At 36.7% G+C, this 21044-nt stretch overlaps 1 protein-coding gene across 1 annotated transcript in view; it reads left to right on the forward strand.

Moving 5' to 3' along the window:
* The window catches only part of ITGA8 (integrin subunit alpha 8), a gene marked incomplete at its 5' end in the record, with an annotated part of 117414 nt that overhangs the window by 2018 nt on the left and 94352 nt on the right, over positions 1–21044 (forward strand). The window contains 9 exons of the mRNA XM_083864930.1: positions 9487–9587; positions 12038–12161; positions 13584–13645; positions 14582–14627; positions 15547–15672; positions 16872–16916; positions 18338–18381; positions 19346–19402; positions 19604–19656. Of these exons, the coding sequence (XP_083721056.1) occupies positions 9487–9587; positions 12038–12161; positions 13584–13645; positions 14582–14627; positions 15547–15672; positions 16872–16916; positions 18338–18381; positions 19346–19402; positions 19604–19656 (658 nt within the window). The remainder of the gene's footprint in view (positions 1–9486; positions 9588–12037; positions 12162–13583; positions 13646–14581; positions 14628–15546; positions 15673–16871; positions 16917–18337; positions 18382–19345; positions 19403–19603; positions 19657–21044) is intronic.

Genomic DNA, 21044 nt, shown 5'->3' on the forward strand with positions numbered 1-21044 from the left:
TTGTGGGAGGGGTGGCAGCTTAGGCAGGTTTAGCAGTGCTGTCCCTGGCTCTCTAATTCCAGTCCTCAGGGCAATAAAGGTTTTGCACAATTCAGCAGTGTCTTGTAGACAAGGACCCCAGGAAAGTTTGCATGGCTTGTCTCGTGCCCTATTCCTCAATGCCAGCCACAGAAAGGCCATCTCCAATATGCTTTAGAGGACTCCTTTTACTGATTTCTGGATGTATATTATGTGTCATTTTTTTTCTCTCCCAAACCCATTATTTACAGGATCAAGTTTTCCTTCTTTTCCACTATTCTTCCAAGCAGAGTAGTCCACAGGAGCTCTGTCCTAGGTGAAACTATTTCAAATAGTCTGTCACACAAAGTTGCTCTTGAAGCCTTTATCTATGTTATCCCTACTGGGACTTAGATAGACTTTGGTAAATATGTGGGGTGTTTGTCATGTTCATGGCTGCTGTACAGGAGTCTTGTACTCATTATGCCTTCTCCTACAACATCTCTCAGAAATGTTGCTATTGCTATTTTTAATATTTATTCTAATAAATTCTGGGTTGTCAAAGATCATACAAAAAGTTGATGATGGTACTGGTAACTGACTTGGGAGCTTTTTCTTCTTCTTCCAGTGCCTTTACCACAAGATTATTCTTTCTTCCAAAACAGAAACATTCAAAAGTTGTTAGAAGACTAGAAGTTCAGTTGTAGCAGCTGTAATATTAAAGATTAATACTTCATGCCTTGCAAAGCTTTGGGAATGTTTTCTGAAATAAAACAGAAGAACTACAGAGGCTGCTTCAAAGCTGAAAGATTTCATTTTGATGCATTTTTATACAAAGCTTCAATTTTTCAATACTTTCTTCTTGACTCTAACTAAATAGTATCTCTTTCAGTTAGATTAGCTAAGCAAAGCACAATAAAAGAAAAAAACTACTGAGTAATTGGGAGCGTTCTTAATTAAGTTCAGAAGTAAAAACTGAGTGGAACTGAAAAGAACTGGAAAGGCAGTGTGAACCAACAAATGGATAATGAATTTGGTAAATCAGCACAGCCTCAAAAGTTCAATGGAGAGGACTTCTAAAATGTAAAAAATTTGTTAAAGTCAAGCAGTTTAACATATAGTATATCCAGAGTTAAATATGTGAAATTGCTTCAGGTCAAAGAAACTAAAATTTTCACTATTACGTAGAAATTCAAGAGATGAACAAATCCAAGAGGTTGAAAGACAGTGGCCTAAATTACGTACGAGCGTGATGGCTGATGGCTTCTGCTTCTGAGGACTGGATGCACAAATGTATGTTGTATTGAATGCAAGTTATGTTTTGCCCTTGAAGAGGGAACATACAGTGTGTGCACTTGGATGATGTTTGGACTTTCCTGCCACAAACAGGTATCTTAAGTGGGCAATCTGATTGGTAAGACTCATATGCAACTGCACTGATTATTTCTGTTTCCACAAAAATAGTACAGCTAATTTCTAGTGAGATTCCTTTGTTTGCAAATGCTTTTGTGTTATTTGTATTAACACTGTTACTGTCTCAGTACTACTAAATGAGAACAGTGAGGACACTGACTAGTATTCTGTGATGGCTTTATGTCAAGATTCTGGACATTTTCAGATATCATGATGTGGAGTTACTTTGTACTAATTTATAGTTATCCTGTATTTTACAGTTATTGAGTATTTTAACGAATGGGTAGATAGGCCTTCTTTACTAAAAAGGAATAAAATCTCTCTCCACCAACATTTAAGACTTGTTAAAAGGCAATGATGAACATGAACAGACTCATGAGTCAGGAAAGGGAAAGAAGAAAAAGTAATCTGTTGAATTTCTAAGCTACTTATTGCCTTAGACAGAGGGGGCATTTGTTCAAGAAGTGATATGAGGGAACCAAGTAAGTGACAAACACCTTAGTTAAAATCTTAGACTTGCTTAGGTTAATTTTATGATGTTCAATGCTGAGATTAGATGATTTTTGGTTCTGCAGCAGCTGTTTGGTTGAAGGGATTTGTTTGTTTATTTAGTTATGTAAGTAATATATTTTTATTTTTACAATAACTAAAGTGTTATTTTAAAAAAATGTCATTCTATATCCTGAGCCATAGAGTCCCCAAGGGAGAACATGAGTGATTCAGCCTAACTGAATCTGACATCCTGACACTGGTGGGAGACAACTGCAGTGTTGCCCATTGGATCAGGGATATGGTACTGCAAGGGATGCACCCAATCACAAGGTGCAGGTAACCTCCCTCTTACCACACAGACCGTGGCACTCAGTAGTAAACTTTACTTTTTGGATCATGTAAGCTTTAAATGACAAAAGAAAAGTCTTTGTGGTTTATGAAGCCCCCTTACTCCTTTTTATTTTTCCCCAGAGGCTAAGATCAGATGAGGGAGTATTCGCTGTAATCCCACTGAAAGATACAAAAAGCCTTTAAAAATGCATGACTACTGTTGAGTACCATGTTCAAACAGACTGGGCTCCTTACTGCTAGCAGTGATACTCAAAAACAATACTGCTGAAATCATCTCTGTGACACTGTGCATGTGTTAGAATGCCCAAGATGGTCTGAGTGCTATGGGCAGCTGCATAACCTGTGCTAATGTGGAAATGTATGACTACCTGCTGAGAAGATGGCTTAATTGGTGTTAATAGAGGTGCAGGAGTATCTGCGACTCATTCCTAAAAGACACATCACCCAACTGAAATTGCTCTAGAGGAAGTTGTCCCAGATGGTTACTAATTTCTCAGGCCACCTATCTCTGTTTTTCTTGGTAGCTAACCCAGAGATGTCCAAAACACTGAGGTTATTTACTTGCAGTAATGAATCCTATTGATGAAATAGCATTCTTGACAACCAACAGAGTGGCAAAGGAGGGAAGGAGGATGAATTTTTTTCATGTAGGACTTGAGCTGACCCATCCATAAGCAAGTCATGTAACCGGACATTCCCATATGGGTTGGCCAGTGATATGGCCTGCAGCCAAGAAGGGGCTTTAGCAGGAACTCTCTGTGTTTCCTGCCGTTGATACAGCACTGACTCTGCAGTTCCCGTGTTTGCACTCCTTTAAAGCTCCCTAAATCTCTGCACCAGGGTCAAGGCTCTGGGAAGAAGCACTGCCCCTGAGAGCACAATTGGTGCTTTAACCTGCTCTGTTGCAGCAGGGAACTGAGATAAAGTATAATGGAAGGGCTTTTAGTATCCCCTTACTCCAGGAAATATAGATTGAAGGGCAGTGACTCTTCTCCCTTGTTTCCCTACTTTGTGAAGTTGTCCGGTTGCATTGCACTGTAAGGCTGTGATACTCTGAAACTCAATGAGAGGACAGGGAAACAAGCGTTGGCATCATATTAAAGGTTTGTGGTCTGTCTTTCCTCTCTTACCTACACAAAGCTAACTTCTTTTCAGTTTCTTCTGTATGGAATGGGTTTACAATGACTATTTTTGCCTTAACACTGAGGTAGAATTACCAAGTCCTTATTTCAGCTGTGTGCTCTTCCATTCAGCAGCCAGGAGAGGTAGCAGGAGAGCAGTATCAAGAAAACTTTCTCCTCTCTTGATTTGAATCATCTTGCAGGTAGAAGCAGACTTAAATACCCCCTAAAGTGCACTATTTCATTTGAAATCTGGTAAAAAGCTAATAGTTCAGATTTTGGAAACTCATTATTAAGGTCACTTTTAGTTGTAATACTTAATAGGCTGCATCAAATTCTTATATTTTAAATTAGGTCCTGAAGGCAGAATTTCAGATACCACTTCCCTTAAATTTCCAGAAAACACTGGGTTGTTTTCTTTGCTATCAGTTAACTCTACCAGTTTTACTAAAATAGGCTACATTTTTCTAAACTAGCTGGAAAAAAAAATCTAAACAGCCTCTGAAGAGGAGCAGGGAAAGGGGATGTAAATCAGTTCTGACCAAGCGTGCAGTTGATAAAAAACATGAGCTAATCTGGCCAGCAGTTGAGCTGATTGTAACAGAATCCAGGTACTATATAAGGAGAAGATGTATTGTGGGACTTGAGAGCTTTAGTTACATGAAAAAATCATTAGCTGTGGAGATAGTAAGATTCTGGGGAAAACTTAGAATCCTGTTATAAAACAGAATTTGCATCTCAAGAGAAATTGCTGAGAGAAAACTTTGTTGTACTTTTAAATGTTGACACATTTTAGTCCACTATGCCAGTAAGACCTTATCTGGAATGTCATGGTTCACTTGTAGCATTCTGATTTATAATAGACCCTCATGAGTTTCTTTTGTAAGTCTCAGCCCTATATAAAGAAAAGAAAAAATACTCCTAGCTATGTTAGTTCAAACCCTAAGGTCTTAAATTTTTTTATCAGATTGTATTTAGGGGAAAAAAAGTTCTGCTGGGTTTGGTGATTTTTATTACTTTTTATAAGTTCATGGAATGTCCAAGCTGTCTAGATATGATCTATTAAATTAAAATTACTCATATGAATAGCAGCTAAGCTTCAGTAAAAAAACAGATATAAAATAGATGGTTGCAGAACCAGATAATTCTAAATATAGAAGCAACTCTTCTCATCGTGGCAGCATTTTGCATATCCTTACTATTTCTCAACACTTCAGAGCCCCTTTTCTACCCTGGCATTAATTAAAAGCAATTGTTTGGCTTAGTTCCCTAGATCATACCTAGTGTTTAGCTTTGCATTTGAATTCAGTCTCTGTGGTGAGGGTCTAATATCAATGACACTGTGAGAGTTACTGAGTTACCTTTGCTTTGTAATGGGTGGTGTCATTGGATTCTTATCTTAATGATACAGTGGTAGGATTGCCAAAATTCCCTTGTTTCCCTCACTTCCAGATTATGAGAGCAAGTATGCCAGGACCCTTCCCTCTCCCCCTTCCCTTCTGTAAGCCAGAACACTAATGATGCAGCAGAACTGTTTTCTAAGTTAACTGAGGTTGCTCAGAGCCTTTTGTAGCCATCTTCTGAAACTACCTTAGAGGGGGAGAGCCACAGTCTCTCTGGGGAATCTCTTCTAGTGCTTAAGATTTATTCAGAAATTGCCTTGCTGCAACCTGTGTCTTTTTGCCCCTTTTCCTTTTGCTGCATACCTCAAATGGGAGTTTGGCACTCTCTTCTCTCTACCTATTGAACACTGGATGAAGCACAAATAGATCATCCTTTGCTTTTTCTTCTTTGGGCCAAACATCTGCAAGGAGTGATGTCTCAAAACTGTACATAACATTCCAAGTGTTGTCTCCATGTCAGGGATATTCACTTTCCTTTAACTGTATAAATTTATAGGAATATTTTTTTGTTTTATATGTTTGTATTCACACTTTATACACATATGGATAGATTTAGGTAATTGTTCACCTCCACTCTGTGTATGTATAATTATGTACAAATATATGAAATCCATGTATTACATTTTACCTATGTTTTTTACATTATGGATGTGCATAGATACATATACAGATATATCAAAACAGGTATTTGAAAGGGGTTTGCCATCATGGATGTAGGTACAGATCTGAGAGCAGAGTAGCTGAACCTGCTACAGATGCCTGGTTAATGGACATCTGTGTTTATCCAGGACACACAGGCAAATAGACCCAGAGCATTTAGACATAATACTTTTCAAAATTCCAGAATGATGAAAACTTATGTGAAAGAGCTGCTGCAGGTGTATTACACAGACAGATAGTTTGCTAAGACTAGAAGCATTGTTTTCCTGTGTTAAGTTTGATTAAAATATTTTCACAGAATCATTTAGATTGGGAAAGACCTCTAAGATAATGGAGTCCAATCTTTGAATGATCACCACCTTGATTTGCTTTTGTTCATTTGAGTATTTTTAAATTGTAAAAGATGCTGCATTTTTTACTTACAATTTTCAAGAGCTGAGTGAAGCACACTAAGTAATTACCAGTGTTTGCCCATACATCTCTTATGCAGATAATAATTAGTGTAAAAAGGTACATTGGTAAGGGAAATGTTTGGTTGATGCCGGTTAAGCTGTTTATGATGTGCTGACTTAGTGACTGAGAGGAGACCAACTCCCATAGAAAGCACCAAATTTACTCTAATGTGTGTAAATTATGGATTTGCACTAATATTTGCTCTAGATTCAGGCTTTAATTCCTACAAGTGAATCTGTGCTATTGCTCTTAACATATGTTTGCTTTTTGCTCTCCGAACTCAATTTTTTCCATTTGTCCAACTACTGCTTTGGTAATGTAAGGGGCTTCTGGTTTTGTTTTTGTTTTTGTTTTTGTTTTTGTTTTCCATTTGGTACCCCCCAGGTACCTCAATTAAAAAACTGGGTGAAGGAATGCTGGTTTTAATAATCATGTTTCTGTATCTCCAGAGCTGCTTCTGAATCTGGATTGCAGGGCAGTACCATGTATAGGAGTCGTGGCTCCTGCAGTAGAAAATTAGGTGCTTTGGTTTTGCTGAAATGCAATTTAAGGATGCCCTCATACCTAAATTTATATTTATAAATCTCTCTGCTCTTTGCATGTTCCTGGTTGTCTGGGCCTTGGTTTGCGATACAGTCTTAGGCAGTATCATTATGAGTGACTCCAGAGCTGCGTCTCAAGCCAAATTTGCGAGTCATCCAGACTGTCAACCATCTGGAAGAGCTCCTGGGCTGGCTCTGAAGCAATCCAGCCGGTACTCAGGCACCCCTTGGACCTCTCTGTAGACAGGCTCAGGCGTTGTGTGCCCAGCCCAGCTGCTGCCTTGTACTCTTGCTATCCTTGCACTAGTGTCATATATCATGATATAAGATAGCCTGGACTCCTTCTGAAAAGGGGCCAGGCATTCTCCTTCAGAAGAGAAGATAATATGTGAATGCAACCTGAATTCCCACCAAGTTTTTGCCCCTCACAAATACATAGCTGTGGGTAGAGGTACAGTATAGACTTAGCCTGGGGGTCTCAGATGCCCATAAATAGCACAAGGACAGTTATTTCCGTGTCATATAATGGTGTTATCGGGATACAGACATGCTACTTTCTGAAATGCCTAGATAATACTGCTTTGAGGAATATGCAGATCATTTTTTTTAACTGGATTGGGGTTTATCTAGGTAAATGAATAGTCTTTGTCTGAGCCTAATCTAAGATGGTCATCCATGGCTATTTACAGTAGGTTAAAAAAAAAAAAAGGTACTTTTAGGCCATGATTCTTCTGACCTTCTCAGAGATTTGCTTTAGGAGGAAAAGAACTGGCTTAGATCATGTCCTCCGATGTTAGTGGGTGACTAGCTCTGAAGTGGACAATTACAGCAGGGCAAAGTAATGACAGCTGGTATGCATTCAGACAAGTTAGTTGTGTATATTGCTTTATTTTGCTAAAGTTACGTGGAAAGCAGTAGGTGTTTTATAGCATTTTTAAATACTGATTAGCTGTTATATACAAAAGACTAAACTGTTTTTTAAGGCACAACCTTAGAAACTGGGAATATGACTCCATAGCTCTAGCAAGGATGCTGAACAAAACTGCTTAGAAAATCTCTATCCAAAGAGATTTTTCTAGAGAAAAAGACCAATTTGTTGATTTATGTGTCTATTTTCAAATTATTTTATAATGAATATCCCAAGCCACAGGATGAAGGATTCCTGCTACACCATATGCCACTAAATGAGGTGGGATTGTGCATGTGTGTATGCACAGTTCTTGCAGATTTACTGGTAAATTCAGCTGTTTGATAAATCCTGCAAATGGTTGTCTAAGTTTTAAAATTTAACTTCTTTTCAAATGTTAGTATACTTTGCCAGTAGACAAGTATGTTGTTTTGATTGAAAATGTAATCTTCTTTTAAGTTAGAATACTGGCCATGAGTATCCTCAAAGCCAGGCTAGCTGCTGTAAGCTGGCCATGGCTGATTTTCAAGCTTCAAAAGCTTTGTTTCTATCAAGACCCCATCTGTGAACATTGATAATATTCAGATCTGCTGGAGCATTAAAAAAAGAAAACAGAAACCTTTAAAGTCTGAATGGGTCTGACTCCACTAGAAAAAATAATCGAGAGTAGTGTTGCCAACAACTAGGTAGGAGCTGGCAGTGCCTACCATGTGGTGTGTCAAATACACTGTCTCTCACATCCACACGAGTTTAGGCCTAACTTCAATAAAATGTATTTTTAAAATTAATACTTTTAGAGTAATTTTAAAGTCCACTTCCTGAATTTTTAAGAGCTAAATATTCCTGAATTTTATCTCTCTAAGCATGAACTTCAACAGTAGCCATTGTAATTGGCGCAGCACAGAAGCAAATGCGTGTATGAAGGAAGATGTTTCCTTAGAGACTTTCAAACTTTAAAAGATTAATTTTCATTCAACTTTCCTTCATGTTTATTAAGAAAAAATAAAGACATAGAGTACCCTTGTTCTCCAAGTATGATGCATTTTTCTTTCTAATTCAGTTTATAACATTTATGAGGTTACCATAAGCTGAAGTCAGTGGTGAGCTGACATCCTAGAATACATTCAGGTATCTCCTGTATTCCTTCTGGGAAAATCCCAAGGAATGTTGACTTTGTAAAATGTTGGCTGTATTTTTTCTCGGTTATTTAAAAATATATGTAAATCCTTAGAATATGATCTGACACTACTTTTTTTTTTTAACATTACAAGGTATACAGTGGTTTTATTTTCACTTAGAGTGACTAAAAAGGATTGATTCTTCTGAAATGCCTCCTGATAGGAACCAGAAACAGCCATAAGGGAATGCAAATACAAGGGGGTAGGAGTAATGCCCTGCTTATGTATAAATTGAAAAGTTCATTAGGAATGACTGGCAAGAGAAGAGCATAGCTCATGAACATATGGGAAATCAGTTTACTTCAGAGAGCTGAGGGTGAAGGGAAGGGATGTCTGCTTTTTATTAAAACCTGAAATGCATTATAATTGGCCTGAATCTTTGCCCAGATGGCTTGTCTTATGCTGACATCTGTAGAAGTGTATATAAAGCAACATTAGGAAGCTGTCTCTTGTAACAGTGTGTACATATGTAATTCTGTTAAAAACTAAGTCCATTGCTATCTGTAGTATTGGTCTTTGAATAAGCATGCTGAGAAATGTCATTTGTTTGACAAAAACTAATTATGGAACATGCTTTTTGCATGGAAAGTTTCTACCACATCTGAGAAAACTTTTTAGGGTCTTTCAGCTATTTTTGTAGATTCTTCTTCATTCTTCTTCATAAATTTCAAGTAAACTGTTTTTTGGGGGGGTTTTTTTGGTTCTTTTTTTCCCCCCAGGGGGAAACACAACATTTCCTATTCCAATCCTGTGTATTTTTTTCTAAAATTTAATTGTTATTATTTTGAATTTTCATTTGCTGTTTTCTGCTGACCAGTAAAAAGGTTAAATGATAATGAGAAGTTCATTTCCTATTGAATGGGTTGGATGATGAGAAGGGGAGGCAATGTAATATATCCATTAATCTGTTCAAAATTCCATCCTTGTGTTAAAAACCAGGTGTCAACATAGTGCTTTTTTCTTTGTCAGACAACAGGAAAATTAAAGTCAATGGCACCAGGGAACCTATTGAATTTAAGACAAATCAATGGTTTGGGGCAACAGTCAAAGCTCATAAAGAAAAAGTTGTGGTAAGTCTTATGCATTTGATATTCATTCGGAGATGTTTCTTTTTCTCAAATGCATATGTTTAATAGCTTACTATGAGTACAGTATGGAAATAACTCTGATTATGCATGAATTATAAAACAGAGGATGTATATAATTAAAAAACAAAAATAGCCTATAAAATCAGGTTAAACTGATCAAGTGAAGATGATTCTGCTACACCATGTGAAAACAGCAGAATGTCTTTTTGTTGTGGAAGTGAATGATTTGTTTTTAACAGATAATGGACATATATCAGAGATACACAGGAACTGATAGCTGCATGCTATAAAATGTTTGGTATTATGAAGATATATTTGGAATGTTGAATACAGAGTAGGGTGAGATTGCATGTATTTGAATGTAATGAAATGTTCTAAAGCCAATACTTACCTCTTTTGTCACGTGCATTGTTTTGAACACCTGTGTCATAGTCATGGTGAAACAGCTGCAAAAAAAGCTGATAAAAACGGCTGATAAAAAAAGCTCCAAATCAAGATGGCTATCAAAATACAGTATGTGTTTACCAGTTTCACTGAACCTTTTACCTGTATTGATAGAGCCCCAGCAGTGGGCAGGTATTTTTATTGCCTGGTAAAGTGATGGTGATGCTTCCAATTGCATTAAGATTTACATTAAAAACAGCACTGAAGTAATTTTGATAAGAATAATTGGTTTGGTCGTTAGTTTTACTAGTTTTTACAATTGCCAAACAAAAATCTACCTTGGGATTGGATTAAAACTTGCAATTACTACCTAAAAAGTAGTCATAAGGGAGGAAGTATTGAAAGGAAATACTTTCCCTTATATTGTATCCCTTGTGGTTAACCTACAGAAGGATTTTGAAATGAAACAGGTAATGAGTAAAACGTCATCCTATTCTGTTACAGAGCTAAGTAAACATAAAAATTCTAAAAAATTCTAAAAATAGATGGACATTTTTCATTTTCTGTATTCTACTAAACAATTGACAAATTGAAATAAAATACTTCTTTACCACCATTTGTGAAATCCTAATCATGTGAGTAGAAAAACTATTCAACAGATGTGCTGTGTCTGTACTGACCAAACTTCATTTATTTGAGGTATCTCTTCTCAGAATCTGAAACTGAGGTATAATCAACACTTTTCAGGCAAAAATTTGGACAGCAAAGCTGGAAAGCTTTGTCTGTTAAGCTTTGTAGGCTAGGGGAAAAAGAAAATGTCATCAAACTGTCAGGAACTTGTTTTTTAAGCTACAGATTTAATAGTAAACTGGATTAACTCAACATTTATGATTATGTTGTTCTTCTTTCAATCCGTTTAGCTTGATGTCAAATGTAACAAAAATCACCCCCATGGGACACATACTCCTCTTTGCTGCCCTCTGTTCTTGCTCTCTGTTTCAATACGTAAGGTTTCCTAGGCAGGGGTGTAGTGTCCCGGTTCCTGAAGCCATTGCTCCACAAACTCGGAGTGGTGGTGGGCTCTGAATAGCACTGTAGTTCATGCAGCTGGTACTGATTGTAGAATGAAGACTAATACAATATTGTAAATAATAGCATTACCTTGTTAGAGGTAGACAGGTTTGTAATTGAAAGAGTAGGCAGGACATGAATGAAGGATTTATTTATTATCTTACAGAGGCAAGATTTCAAGGAGAGGTAGTGTCTTCATGCTCCCAGGCAATGAAAGTTTCAGGGCACAGGAAACTGTGAGGAATGACTTGCAGAACTGAGAGCTTACTGTTTTTACTTTTTGTAATTATCTAGATTACCTTCAGAAAAGATAATGCTTCTCTCTACACAAGTTGTGTGTCTTTTATCTTTACTCTGTTGTGTTTGTAACACCACTGCTGTAACACGGGAGATTAAATATCTAGCCAAAATTTCCTTAGCAAAAAACTATTCACTCAGACTGGATGCCTTATAACTGTATCCTGTCTATGGAGATTTGAACCAGGGGCTTATAAGGAGGCAGACACTCTAATGATTGTGATTGACCATATGACAGCAACCTGACAAATCTCCTGCAAAGTGGAGTCAGTTCTGCTGTTATGCCCATTATCTTAGGACATACCAGGACAAAACTGGGATCGCTTTCAGCCACATATATGTGAAATGCATCTTAAATTATGAGATCAGCTTCTGTGCAATGAGCAGTAATAGAGCAAACATATTATTTGTGAAGCAGACTTAGAGGGTATTTGTAATATGGTTTAAATGTGACTTGTAGTCCCTGACAGATTTTATCTGCCAAGGGCTATAAGTGTGTTTTTCAGGTTATAATGAAATTATGTGAAGAAGTGGTCCTGCATTTTCTTCTGTCTTGTGATCATTGCTATATGAATGATACAACACCAGAGAGGATCTTTGTACGCAGCCTATTAAAAACTACATTTGCCAGATGCAAGAGTGTGTGAAAGTATGTGTGTTTTATGTTTCTGTTTTTATAGGCTTGTGCTCCTTTGTATCATTGGAGAACCCTTAAAGACAGCCCTGAGAAGGACCCTGTTGGCACCTGCTATGTAGCAATTCAGAACTTCAGTGCCTATGCTGAATATTCACCTTGTCGCAACAGTAAGTATTAACATGAACAGTTGTGTTGAAGGAATTGCCTTTGCACGGAGGGTTTTCATTCTTTCAGTCTTCACACCACTGAGTCTTGGTTGAATGAATTACTATATGATGTTATTGCATTGAATGAGGGTGAAAAGAAAAATAAACATTAAACTATATGCCTACAATTGGATGCTTTATTGTATAATTAATTGAAAGAGGAGAACTAAGTAAATTGTGTGCAGTTATAGTAATCAGCTATAATTGTTTCAATTTTTGTGGCTTTAAAACATAGCAAACAGTTCTAGATAAGAACCAGACAGCATATTAAACCAATTATTCATACTTATCCTGAGTATAAATGTCTCATCACAAGGTCACGGTTTGAAGATCAGACCTTGCATAGAAACACACAAGCCTGTATCATCACTCATGCCAGTATCATCCACAAGAGCTCATTTGTGAGGAACTTTCAGTATGGAAGAAAGCCATGCAGTTGGCACTGCTGTTCCTCACTCTTCTCTGTGCTGTTCTGAGGATGTGGTAGCCATCTCTGGCCCTTGCTTCTTGGGGAATAGAGATAAACCACATGTATATTTAGAACTAGGTTCAGCTACCCAGAAATCTGCAAAAAATGCCACATATTAGGTTATTATCAGTCATTCATCTTGTTCAGCATTCAATGCCTATTGTCGGGCTTTAAGCAGCGTTCTGTCATGTCTTCCTTTTAAACCCTAATTCTATCTGTGCATGGACAGCTACAGAAGGAAGCTGAATCTGTAAGAAATGGTGACCTTAAGATCTGGTTTATGTACTTAGTGATGTCTCACTGGAACTTTGGCAAAAGCTTATGTCATTTGAAGAGAGAGTTCAAGTGGCCATTCCTACTCTCAGTTTTGCAATCCTGCAGTCTTCTGGCACTCTGGCACATACAGAGATGCCATAAGGGTGTGTGCATGCCAGCGCACTTTGCACAATTATATAAGGATTTGGAGAATAAAAATAAAAGTAGTCAAAAGCAGGAAAGTTGTTTTTGCATGAACCCGTCCTTAACCTTACACTATATCAAGGTTTTTCGAAAACACTTCTTTTTGTATTTATGACATATTGATGACAATTCTATAGTCTTGTTGAGTTTTTTACTTTTTTATCTACAGCTAAATTAAAACTGAATCCCTGACAGTTGTTTCAAGGGTCCTTTCTTGGCAGTGGGAGGAGAAAGTCCCAAGTAGCAGGTCTTATTTTTCAAAACCTTCAGAAGGAACTGCATGATCTGGATCATGTAGAAAGTCTTGATTTGCTCTGCCTCTTCTAAAAAAGAATGCATATTTTCATGTATATTGGCAGTATTGCATTTCATAGCATCACAGCTCCAGGAGTACCTGTTTTATCTTCCACATGCACTGTAAAATCAATAAAATGCTTCTACCTTCATAATTGCAGGCAATGCGGATCCTGAAGGACAAGGCTTTTGTCAAGCAGGTTTCAGCTTAGATTTTTACAAGGTGAGATTCTGCTTCTGAAGTATTTTGACCAAATGTCATTGTGATATATCTGCTGGGTCCAAGTGCTATCTCAGTGGTCATGAGTTTATCTCCATGCTGTTGGATATGGAAAGTTTTGTGAAGTTGTTGCAAGTTCTTTCCTCCTTTTCAAGCTTCAAACTTTCTTGGTTTTTTAATAAAAAGAAATGCTTAATCAGCACCTGTTTATCTCTTTGCAGCACTCCAATCTGTCTCTGTCTGTCTTAACAGATAATTAGGCAAAAAACTTCTATGTACTCAGTCTGTCCCACCTAAAATGCTTTACTTGACTTTAAGGAAGCAGTGAGGCAGGCACCAACTAGTTTTAAAAAGTTAAAATAGCCTATATAAAGGCGCTTTTGGTGGCAGACTAGTCATTGAGTAAAACCATTCTCATGTGGGGGTGAAAGTACTTAAGGGAAAGAATTAGATTTTCTTAAATGCCAAGAGGTTCAGAAACAATGTTGTGGGAGAAAGGATAAACTTTGCACAATTGTTGTTGTCTGGGCCATTATTACCAGACCGTCAGGTAACTTTGACTATTGCCACTGTTTTGAGCATTCTGCAGCTGCATTGTATAATTCTCTATAAAACATTATTGTTGTTTCATTGAATTGAGCACCCTCTTTTCTGTTAACTTTGTTTTGTTACAAATAAGCAGCAAGTTTTGAAATGTTATGTTAGTGGTAAAATAAATGGCTTTCATTTCAAGTGCAGATACATAGGGTAATTTTGACTTTTTTAAACTGTGGGTTTTCCTGCATGTCCATGCACTTACATCATTTCCTTGAACATGGCTATTCTCCTTTATCATGATTCTGATATTATTTTGACTATTTAAATTCCTTTTTTCCCATGCATGCCTAATTTTGCTGTGTTCTTTTGTTGTATAATTTTATTTAATTCTGCTTTTTATAGAATGGAGACCTGATAGTAGGCGGGCCCGGTAGTTTTTATTGGCAAGGTATGTTCATCTGGCTGGTTAACTGGATCTAAGAAGTGAAGCAGAAAGTATCATAGTTCTAGATTTCCACTGTTTTGTCAGTTTAAGATAATCAGTCTCTGATCTTATTTTCAACAAACGTAAATCAAAAGATGCTTAACAAGCAACTGAGCATAAATATAAGCCATGAAAATCCAGGATGTAGATTATATAGGAAGTGAAAAAAATACAAATAATTATTTTTATGTTGACATTTTAGTACATTAAGTTGAATTTTTCCCTAGAAATACTGCAGGTTTAAAAATTGCTAGTATTTTTAGAGCAAATGTACTATTTTAAAAATGTTTGTTACTGTTTGTTTTTGAACCTAACATTTTATAGCTATCTACATGTATTTTAAGATCATTTGTGACATCACTGTAGGTTCCAAGATGTAGTTTCTCATGTAGATAAACCCTGAAGTTGTTTCAGTAAAGGATTAAGAGGTTATTTTTATTTTGATCTGTTCTTACATGTATGATGTAGCTGATTCCCAGCCTCTGCCTACCAGCTTGCCCACTTTCAGCCTCTTTGATATGTGTTTTTGCGTTTTTTTTTAAGAAGATCTAATTGATAGTGATTGTAGGGAATTCAAAGCTTTGAATTCTCCATTGAGAAATTGCTTTCATTGGTCTACTACATTTGTACAGTGCCATTGAAATGGGTCTGGAGGTGTTTTTATAATGGTTCAACAGAGATTCATTGTCTTGTTTTATTGATTTATGTGTACTCTTGAGACTTCCAGGGTAATACTGGAGAAAGCTTGAGAGAAGTTATCTGCTCTTTGCATCTGTGCTGTATTAGGATCCTTTCTGCTCTGTTCTGGTGTTCTGCTAGCCCTGTTTTATAGAATCTGGCCCTCTTTTAGGTCCCTTTCATTTATGAAGCTGTTTGAATCCAGGTCAGGTAATCACTGCAAGTATTGCGGACATCATTGCAAATTATTCCTTCAAGGATATTCTGAGGAAACTGGCACGAGAGAAGCAAACAGGAGTGGCACCACCCTCATATGATGACAATTACATGGGTAAGCTGAGTTCTATATGAGTTAGCAACATGTTCTAAAACGATCAGTCTTACATAAATATGAAAACAAGCCTTACATTAATATTGTCCCAATTGTGAGAGGATTTGAACATGTTTTGCCTTAAGCACAACAGCAAATCAGTAGTTTGCTGGTTACTTCAGCAAGATTATTAATATTCTTAAAATGATGCACAGCAACAGGGTTTGAAGATCTTAAGGGTTTGAAGAGATCTTAAATGGCTTGTAAGGGTTCTTATTATTTGATCTTAAATAATTAAGCAGAAATAAAAAATTTTCCCATTTATGTATTTTTTCATTGCAAGATGATGGATTGAATTTAATGTAATTAAAGAAAATTTAATTTTTTTATTAGATAAATTCAAATTCAATTCTGTGGTATTTTGTATGGTACTACACAAATACCCAATTAATTCTTACTGATTTAAAAGATACAATTGAAATAAGCAATAACAAAAGTCAATTTAAAGATACTACGTAATTAATAGAGAAAAAGACTCCTTACCTACTTTTTATTAGCACTGATTTCTAAGAATTTTCTTGATACTCACATGACTCTGCATGTAAGGCAGGTTTTTCTTCACACAGTTATGGAAAAGATTCAGTGAAATTTGAAGGTACATCCTTGCACTGTTGCCCACAGATTTGAAATTTAAGTCCCTGATACAATCCAAAAGTCTTTCTTTACTGTGACAGTAGTAACTATCTCACAGTTTTACTAAAGCTCCAGGAGGTGCTTTACTACATCTTTGGAAATCTGTTTTCCAGATTTCAAAAAAAAAAAAAAAAAAAAAAAAAAAAAAAAAAAAAAAAAAAAAGCTCAGCCAGGACACTCACACATTACAGTACAATAATGAAGACCTGAATTGTGTCAATAGCTATTAGGGCAAAACACCACAGTACCTGGTGGTTTTTTCAGATTAATTAGTGTGTGTTATTGAATTAAAAGTTCATTTTTGGAGAAGAGGGATCAATTTTTTATACATTCACACCTACCATTAATTTAGGCATAGTAGTATGATAAACAATTTTCCTTTTCTCCACACAGCTTTAGTATACTCATGTTAGAAAACTTGCATTCAGCCGATCCATTGAATAGACAAATCTGATGGTCCTTGCATATTTTTTCAAAGAAATTGTTTATCAAGTTGGGTTTTTTTCCTTAAATTTATCTTTTAATAGGATACTCAGTGGCTGCTGGGGAATTTACTGGGGATTCTGAACAAGGTAAGCACCTATCTACTTGAATGAAAACCATATGGCTGTGCACTTACTGAATTCCTTGTCTTGGCTCTCTACACAGGAACATACCTATTATACATTTGAAACACTGGTGAGACTTAAGTGCTCTGTACTCAGTATTCTCAGAGACAATTATTTCCTTATACAGTATAACATAACAGAATTAGAGTAACACAAAAATTTGAATTCCATAAGGGGTGGCTTTCTTGAGAGGCTGACCAGCTTTGTAGTCCAGATTCACAAAGCCAATAGGGAGCCAAGTAAAGCCAGTGCTCCAGAACTGCAGCTGCTTAATCCCTCTGAATTTAAAGTTGCCTGTCCTGCATTATGAAGGATTCAAAAAATATATAAAAACCACACAGTTTTGAGCCAAACACTATAATTTGTAAAAAGAGGTACCCCCTAGTAATGGAAGGCTACATTTTTGGCTGCTTTTTTAGTGCATACTCAAAGTTTTATAATGGATGATTTTGAATCATCATGTCATGTGAATGACTGGCACAAAAATATAGTTGGCTGACTTGAGATTCATCCTGTGTCATGTTCAGGCCTTCATTAGGACTCCATTTCTCCTTGAGCAAGCACATTCAATCAGAGAGGAGTATATGATCCCAGTGAGGAACAGAGGAAGGCTAGGTCAGTACAAGCAGCTGGCTGAGGTGCTCTGTTATCTAAAGGTCCTGCTGCTGTCTTCTGATGTGGATATTCTGATGAGGGAAGGTTTAGACTGCAAGACTGCGGGCTGGGACTTGGCTTTTCCCTTCTTTTTTCTACTCATTTTTTTCTACTAGTTGTTTAAGATTTCACCACTTAGCAAAATTACTCCTAGAAGGCAGCTAGGTCTAAGGTTTAATGTTCTTATTCAGTGGATCCCTCCAATGCCACTCGCAAAAATTTCCTTGTAATGCTTTTAGATAGACTGTGCAGAATTTGTCAGCACTTACATGGCATCAAGTGAAATAATGGATGAGATAAACTGTTGGTAGATGAAAAGAAAAGAAGTATTTGTAAAGACAGTTCTGTTTAGCTTCTGTGTTCTAGTATGTGATGCCATAACTAATTCTCGTTGAGTCAATACACAGCTGTCAGATAGCAAGCTGAATTGTGCCAAGAACTTTACTATACTGGGCTATGCTAAGCAATGCTGAACAAAAAGAGATCTGTGGATGGCTGTATTCAAAAGTCAGAGTGTAACATTTTGTGCAAGTAAATGAACTGAATGAATGCCATAGTCAAACAAAATAATGGTTTGAAATGATTTACAGGTCTTTCTGATACAGATCACAAATCAAAATCCTAAGGGATTTGACGTCTATATCAAGGAAGTTCTAAGTGGTGTGGGATACAATTTGCATGCACAAGTCAGATTGCAAAACCAGTTCACTGTTGATCATTTATCCTTTCAGAGCTGGTTGCTGGAGTCCCAAGGGGAGCACAGAACTTTGGCTATGTATGTACTGGACCTTCATTTTATAATTTTTATAGTGAGAAGGCAATTAAGCTATTTGTAAGGTTACATGCTGCATTATATTTTCCGTCTCTTTCATACAAAACTTTCAAAATTGAGAAAACTGCCACTGATTTTCACCCTCAGGCTTATCTGGCTGGGCTGAAATGCCTTTACTGGTTTGAGTTTTGACTGGTAAATGCTAAGTCACTTCTGAAGTCTGTTTTCAATAGGCAATCACAATTACAATTACATACTCTGACTAGTATCCTATACCCACCAAGTGTTATCAGACCTAAGCTCACCCATAGGTTAGCATATTTTTGTGCAGTGCTGTGTCCACAGTGCAGAGTAGTCCAAGTTCAGATTATTCATACCCATGTTTACTTTCAGTGTAAATGTATACACTGAAATCCAGGTGCAAAGAGTCATGATATGCAGTTAGAAGTCAAGGAGAGAAAACAATATACATTTGTAGATACAGCTTTTAACTTGTAGGAAAAAAGCTCCACAAGTAACCTAACTGGGAAAAGAGATCACAGCCACAGACACATTCTCTAGTTTTGTGGACCCCAAATTCCTTGTGTCTCTGGGACTTGTTTTTAAATTTTTTTAGGAAAAAGGTGTATTTGTGTATGTATATATATTTATATATCTATGTATACTTCTTTATGTTTTAAGTTCATATTTTCATGCCTAGTCACTGCCTAGTCTGTGATTCGCTGTTGTTCAGTGTCCAGCAAGGAAGGGAAATATTTTTCCGTATTTTTTTCATGGGGAACCTGAGGGTGATGAAATCTTAGCACTTTGTTCAAGACCATACAGGAAAACTGTGGTGAGACAGAAAAAGAACTGTTTTTTCTTGGCCACTTGGACCATCTTTCAGTGTGTCAAATTCTTTTGCAGTGATGTCATGCTGTAGCATCTCCATGTGTTCTTGAAACTTTCCTTATTCCTCTGTTGCCAGGTCTCAATTATTAATTCTTCTGACTTGACCTTTATCCAGAACTTCACTGGTGAGCAGGTAATGTCAAGCAACTATGTGATGAAATATTGTATCTTTAGACCATCTAGTTTCCTTAATATAGTTTCAAGAGTATATGAAATGGTTTTTTGTAATAATAAAACCATTATAAATTACCATAAAACCAAAGAGGATTATCAGTAAAAAAACTTTACATTTTATATCCAATATGAATGTCTGTTCATTGTTTTTTATTTTCAGATGGCATCCTATTTTGGGTACACAGTTGCAGTATCTGATGTTAACAATGATGGGTAGGTTACCAAGTATATTCAGCTCCACTGAACATTAATAGAAGCAATGGCTAATATTTATTAATAAATGTAGGTTTTCAGGTACTTCATACCTCAAAATACTTCTCTTGGCTTTTCTGCTTCTCTAATTTTAATTGTTCACACAGACTTATCTTTGTGCAGTCCCAGTGGCATGAGTGTTTACAGGTCCACTTTGGGTGAGTTTATCTTCCTGAATATTTATTCAAAGCAGTGTTTCAGAGGAGTGTCCATAGTCCTAGGAAACAGATCCAGGTAGAAAAACAGTGAATAAACAGCACTAGCTACCATGGGGAAGAGATAGGTGAAAGTCAGAAGTTCATTCTCCCATTCTCACATACAGGAAAGTCTTTTCATCCATAGCATCACTTCTCAATTTTAAAAGCCTTCTAATGTCATCAGCTCTTCTTTCCTCATTCCAGCCCCTGCTGGTTGGCCATCCATATTTATCATCCTGAGGACCATCAAGTGTCTGTGTCCCACAGTTGTTATGGCAGGCATTTTGTGAGTCGGAGGGATAATGATGCTCTGTTGCCAGGGTCATGATACTTGGGGATTGTATCCCTAAGATGCTTGGGCGTTTCGGGCTCCATTGAACAAAACCCTGGTTAACTTTCGAGTCATGTAAAATCTGATTAAATATTTTAGAAGAGGAGGAATTTAGTAAGAGAATATCTGTAGTAGCTATCTAGCAAGGAGATAAAGATCCCTGAAACTCAGAGGCTTGAAAGTCTGCACAAAGATGAGCCAGGACAGTATTTAGAGATGTAGTGTACTCTTGCTCATTGCAAAATGTCTCAAATGTGTCTACATCCTATTTTTTTCTTGTGATCATTTCTTATTAAGTGCTTAAGCACAGTGCATGAAATAACTTTTCTGGGTTAAGTTCATTGCTTCTCATCAGTGACTAGTGACCCTTTAAAGACTGAGTTTACAGTTACAAAATGAAACAACAGAACTTCAGCAGTTTCCATGGTGGCTTCATAGTACTCAAATGTTTTGAAGTTTCTGAGATTAAACTTTGTCATAGTATCACAGCCTTTGAAAATTTCTGTTTTTATGATACACAATCAGAATTGATTTTGTCCTACTGTTGTATTACGAATGTGAAAGAGTGGAGAAACATTAATTTAAGGTGCAACAGACACTCAGTAGACTTTCAGGGAACTTATTATTTAACTTCTCACTGAACCAAACTATTTCCTGTGCAGGTTATTTCCTGTTAACCATAGGGTTACTTGGCAGGTCTCATACTTTCTGTGTACCTCTAAAACCACAGTTTATGTAAATAATATAATCAAACTGCTATTGAGGCCTGTGTGGTCTCCCAGTCTATATCTTAAAAGAAATCTAAAGACTCTTCCTGAGAT

The sequence above is a fragment of the Zosterops lateralis genome, assembly GCF_965231275.1.
Source record: "Zosterops lateralis genome assembly, chromosome: 1".
Taxonomy (NCBI): Eukaryota; Metazoa; Chordata; class Aves; order Passeriformes; family Zosteropidae; genus Zosterops; species Zosterops lateralis.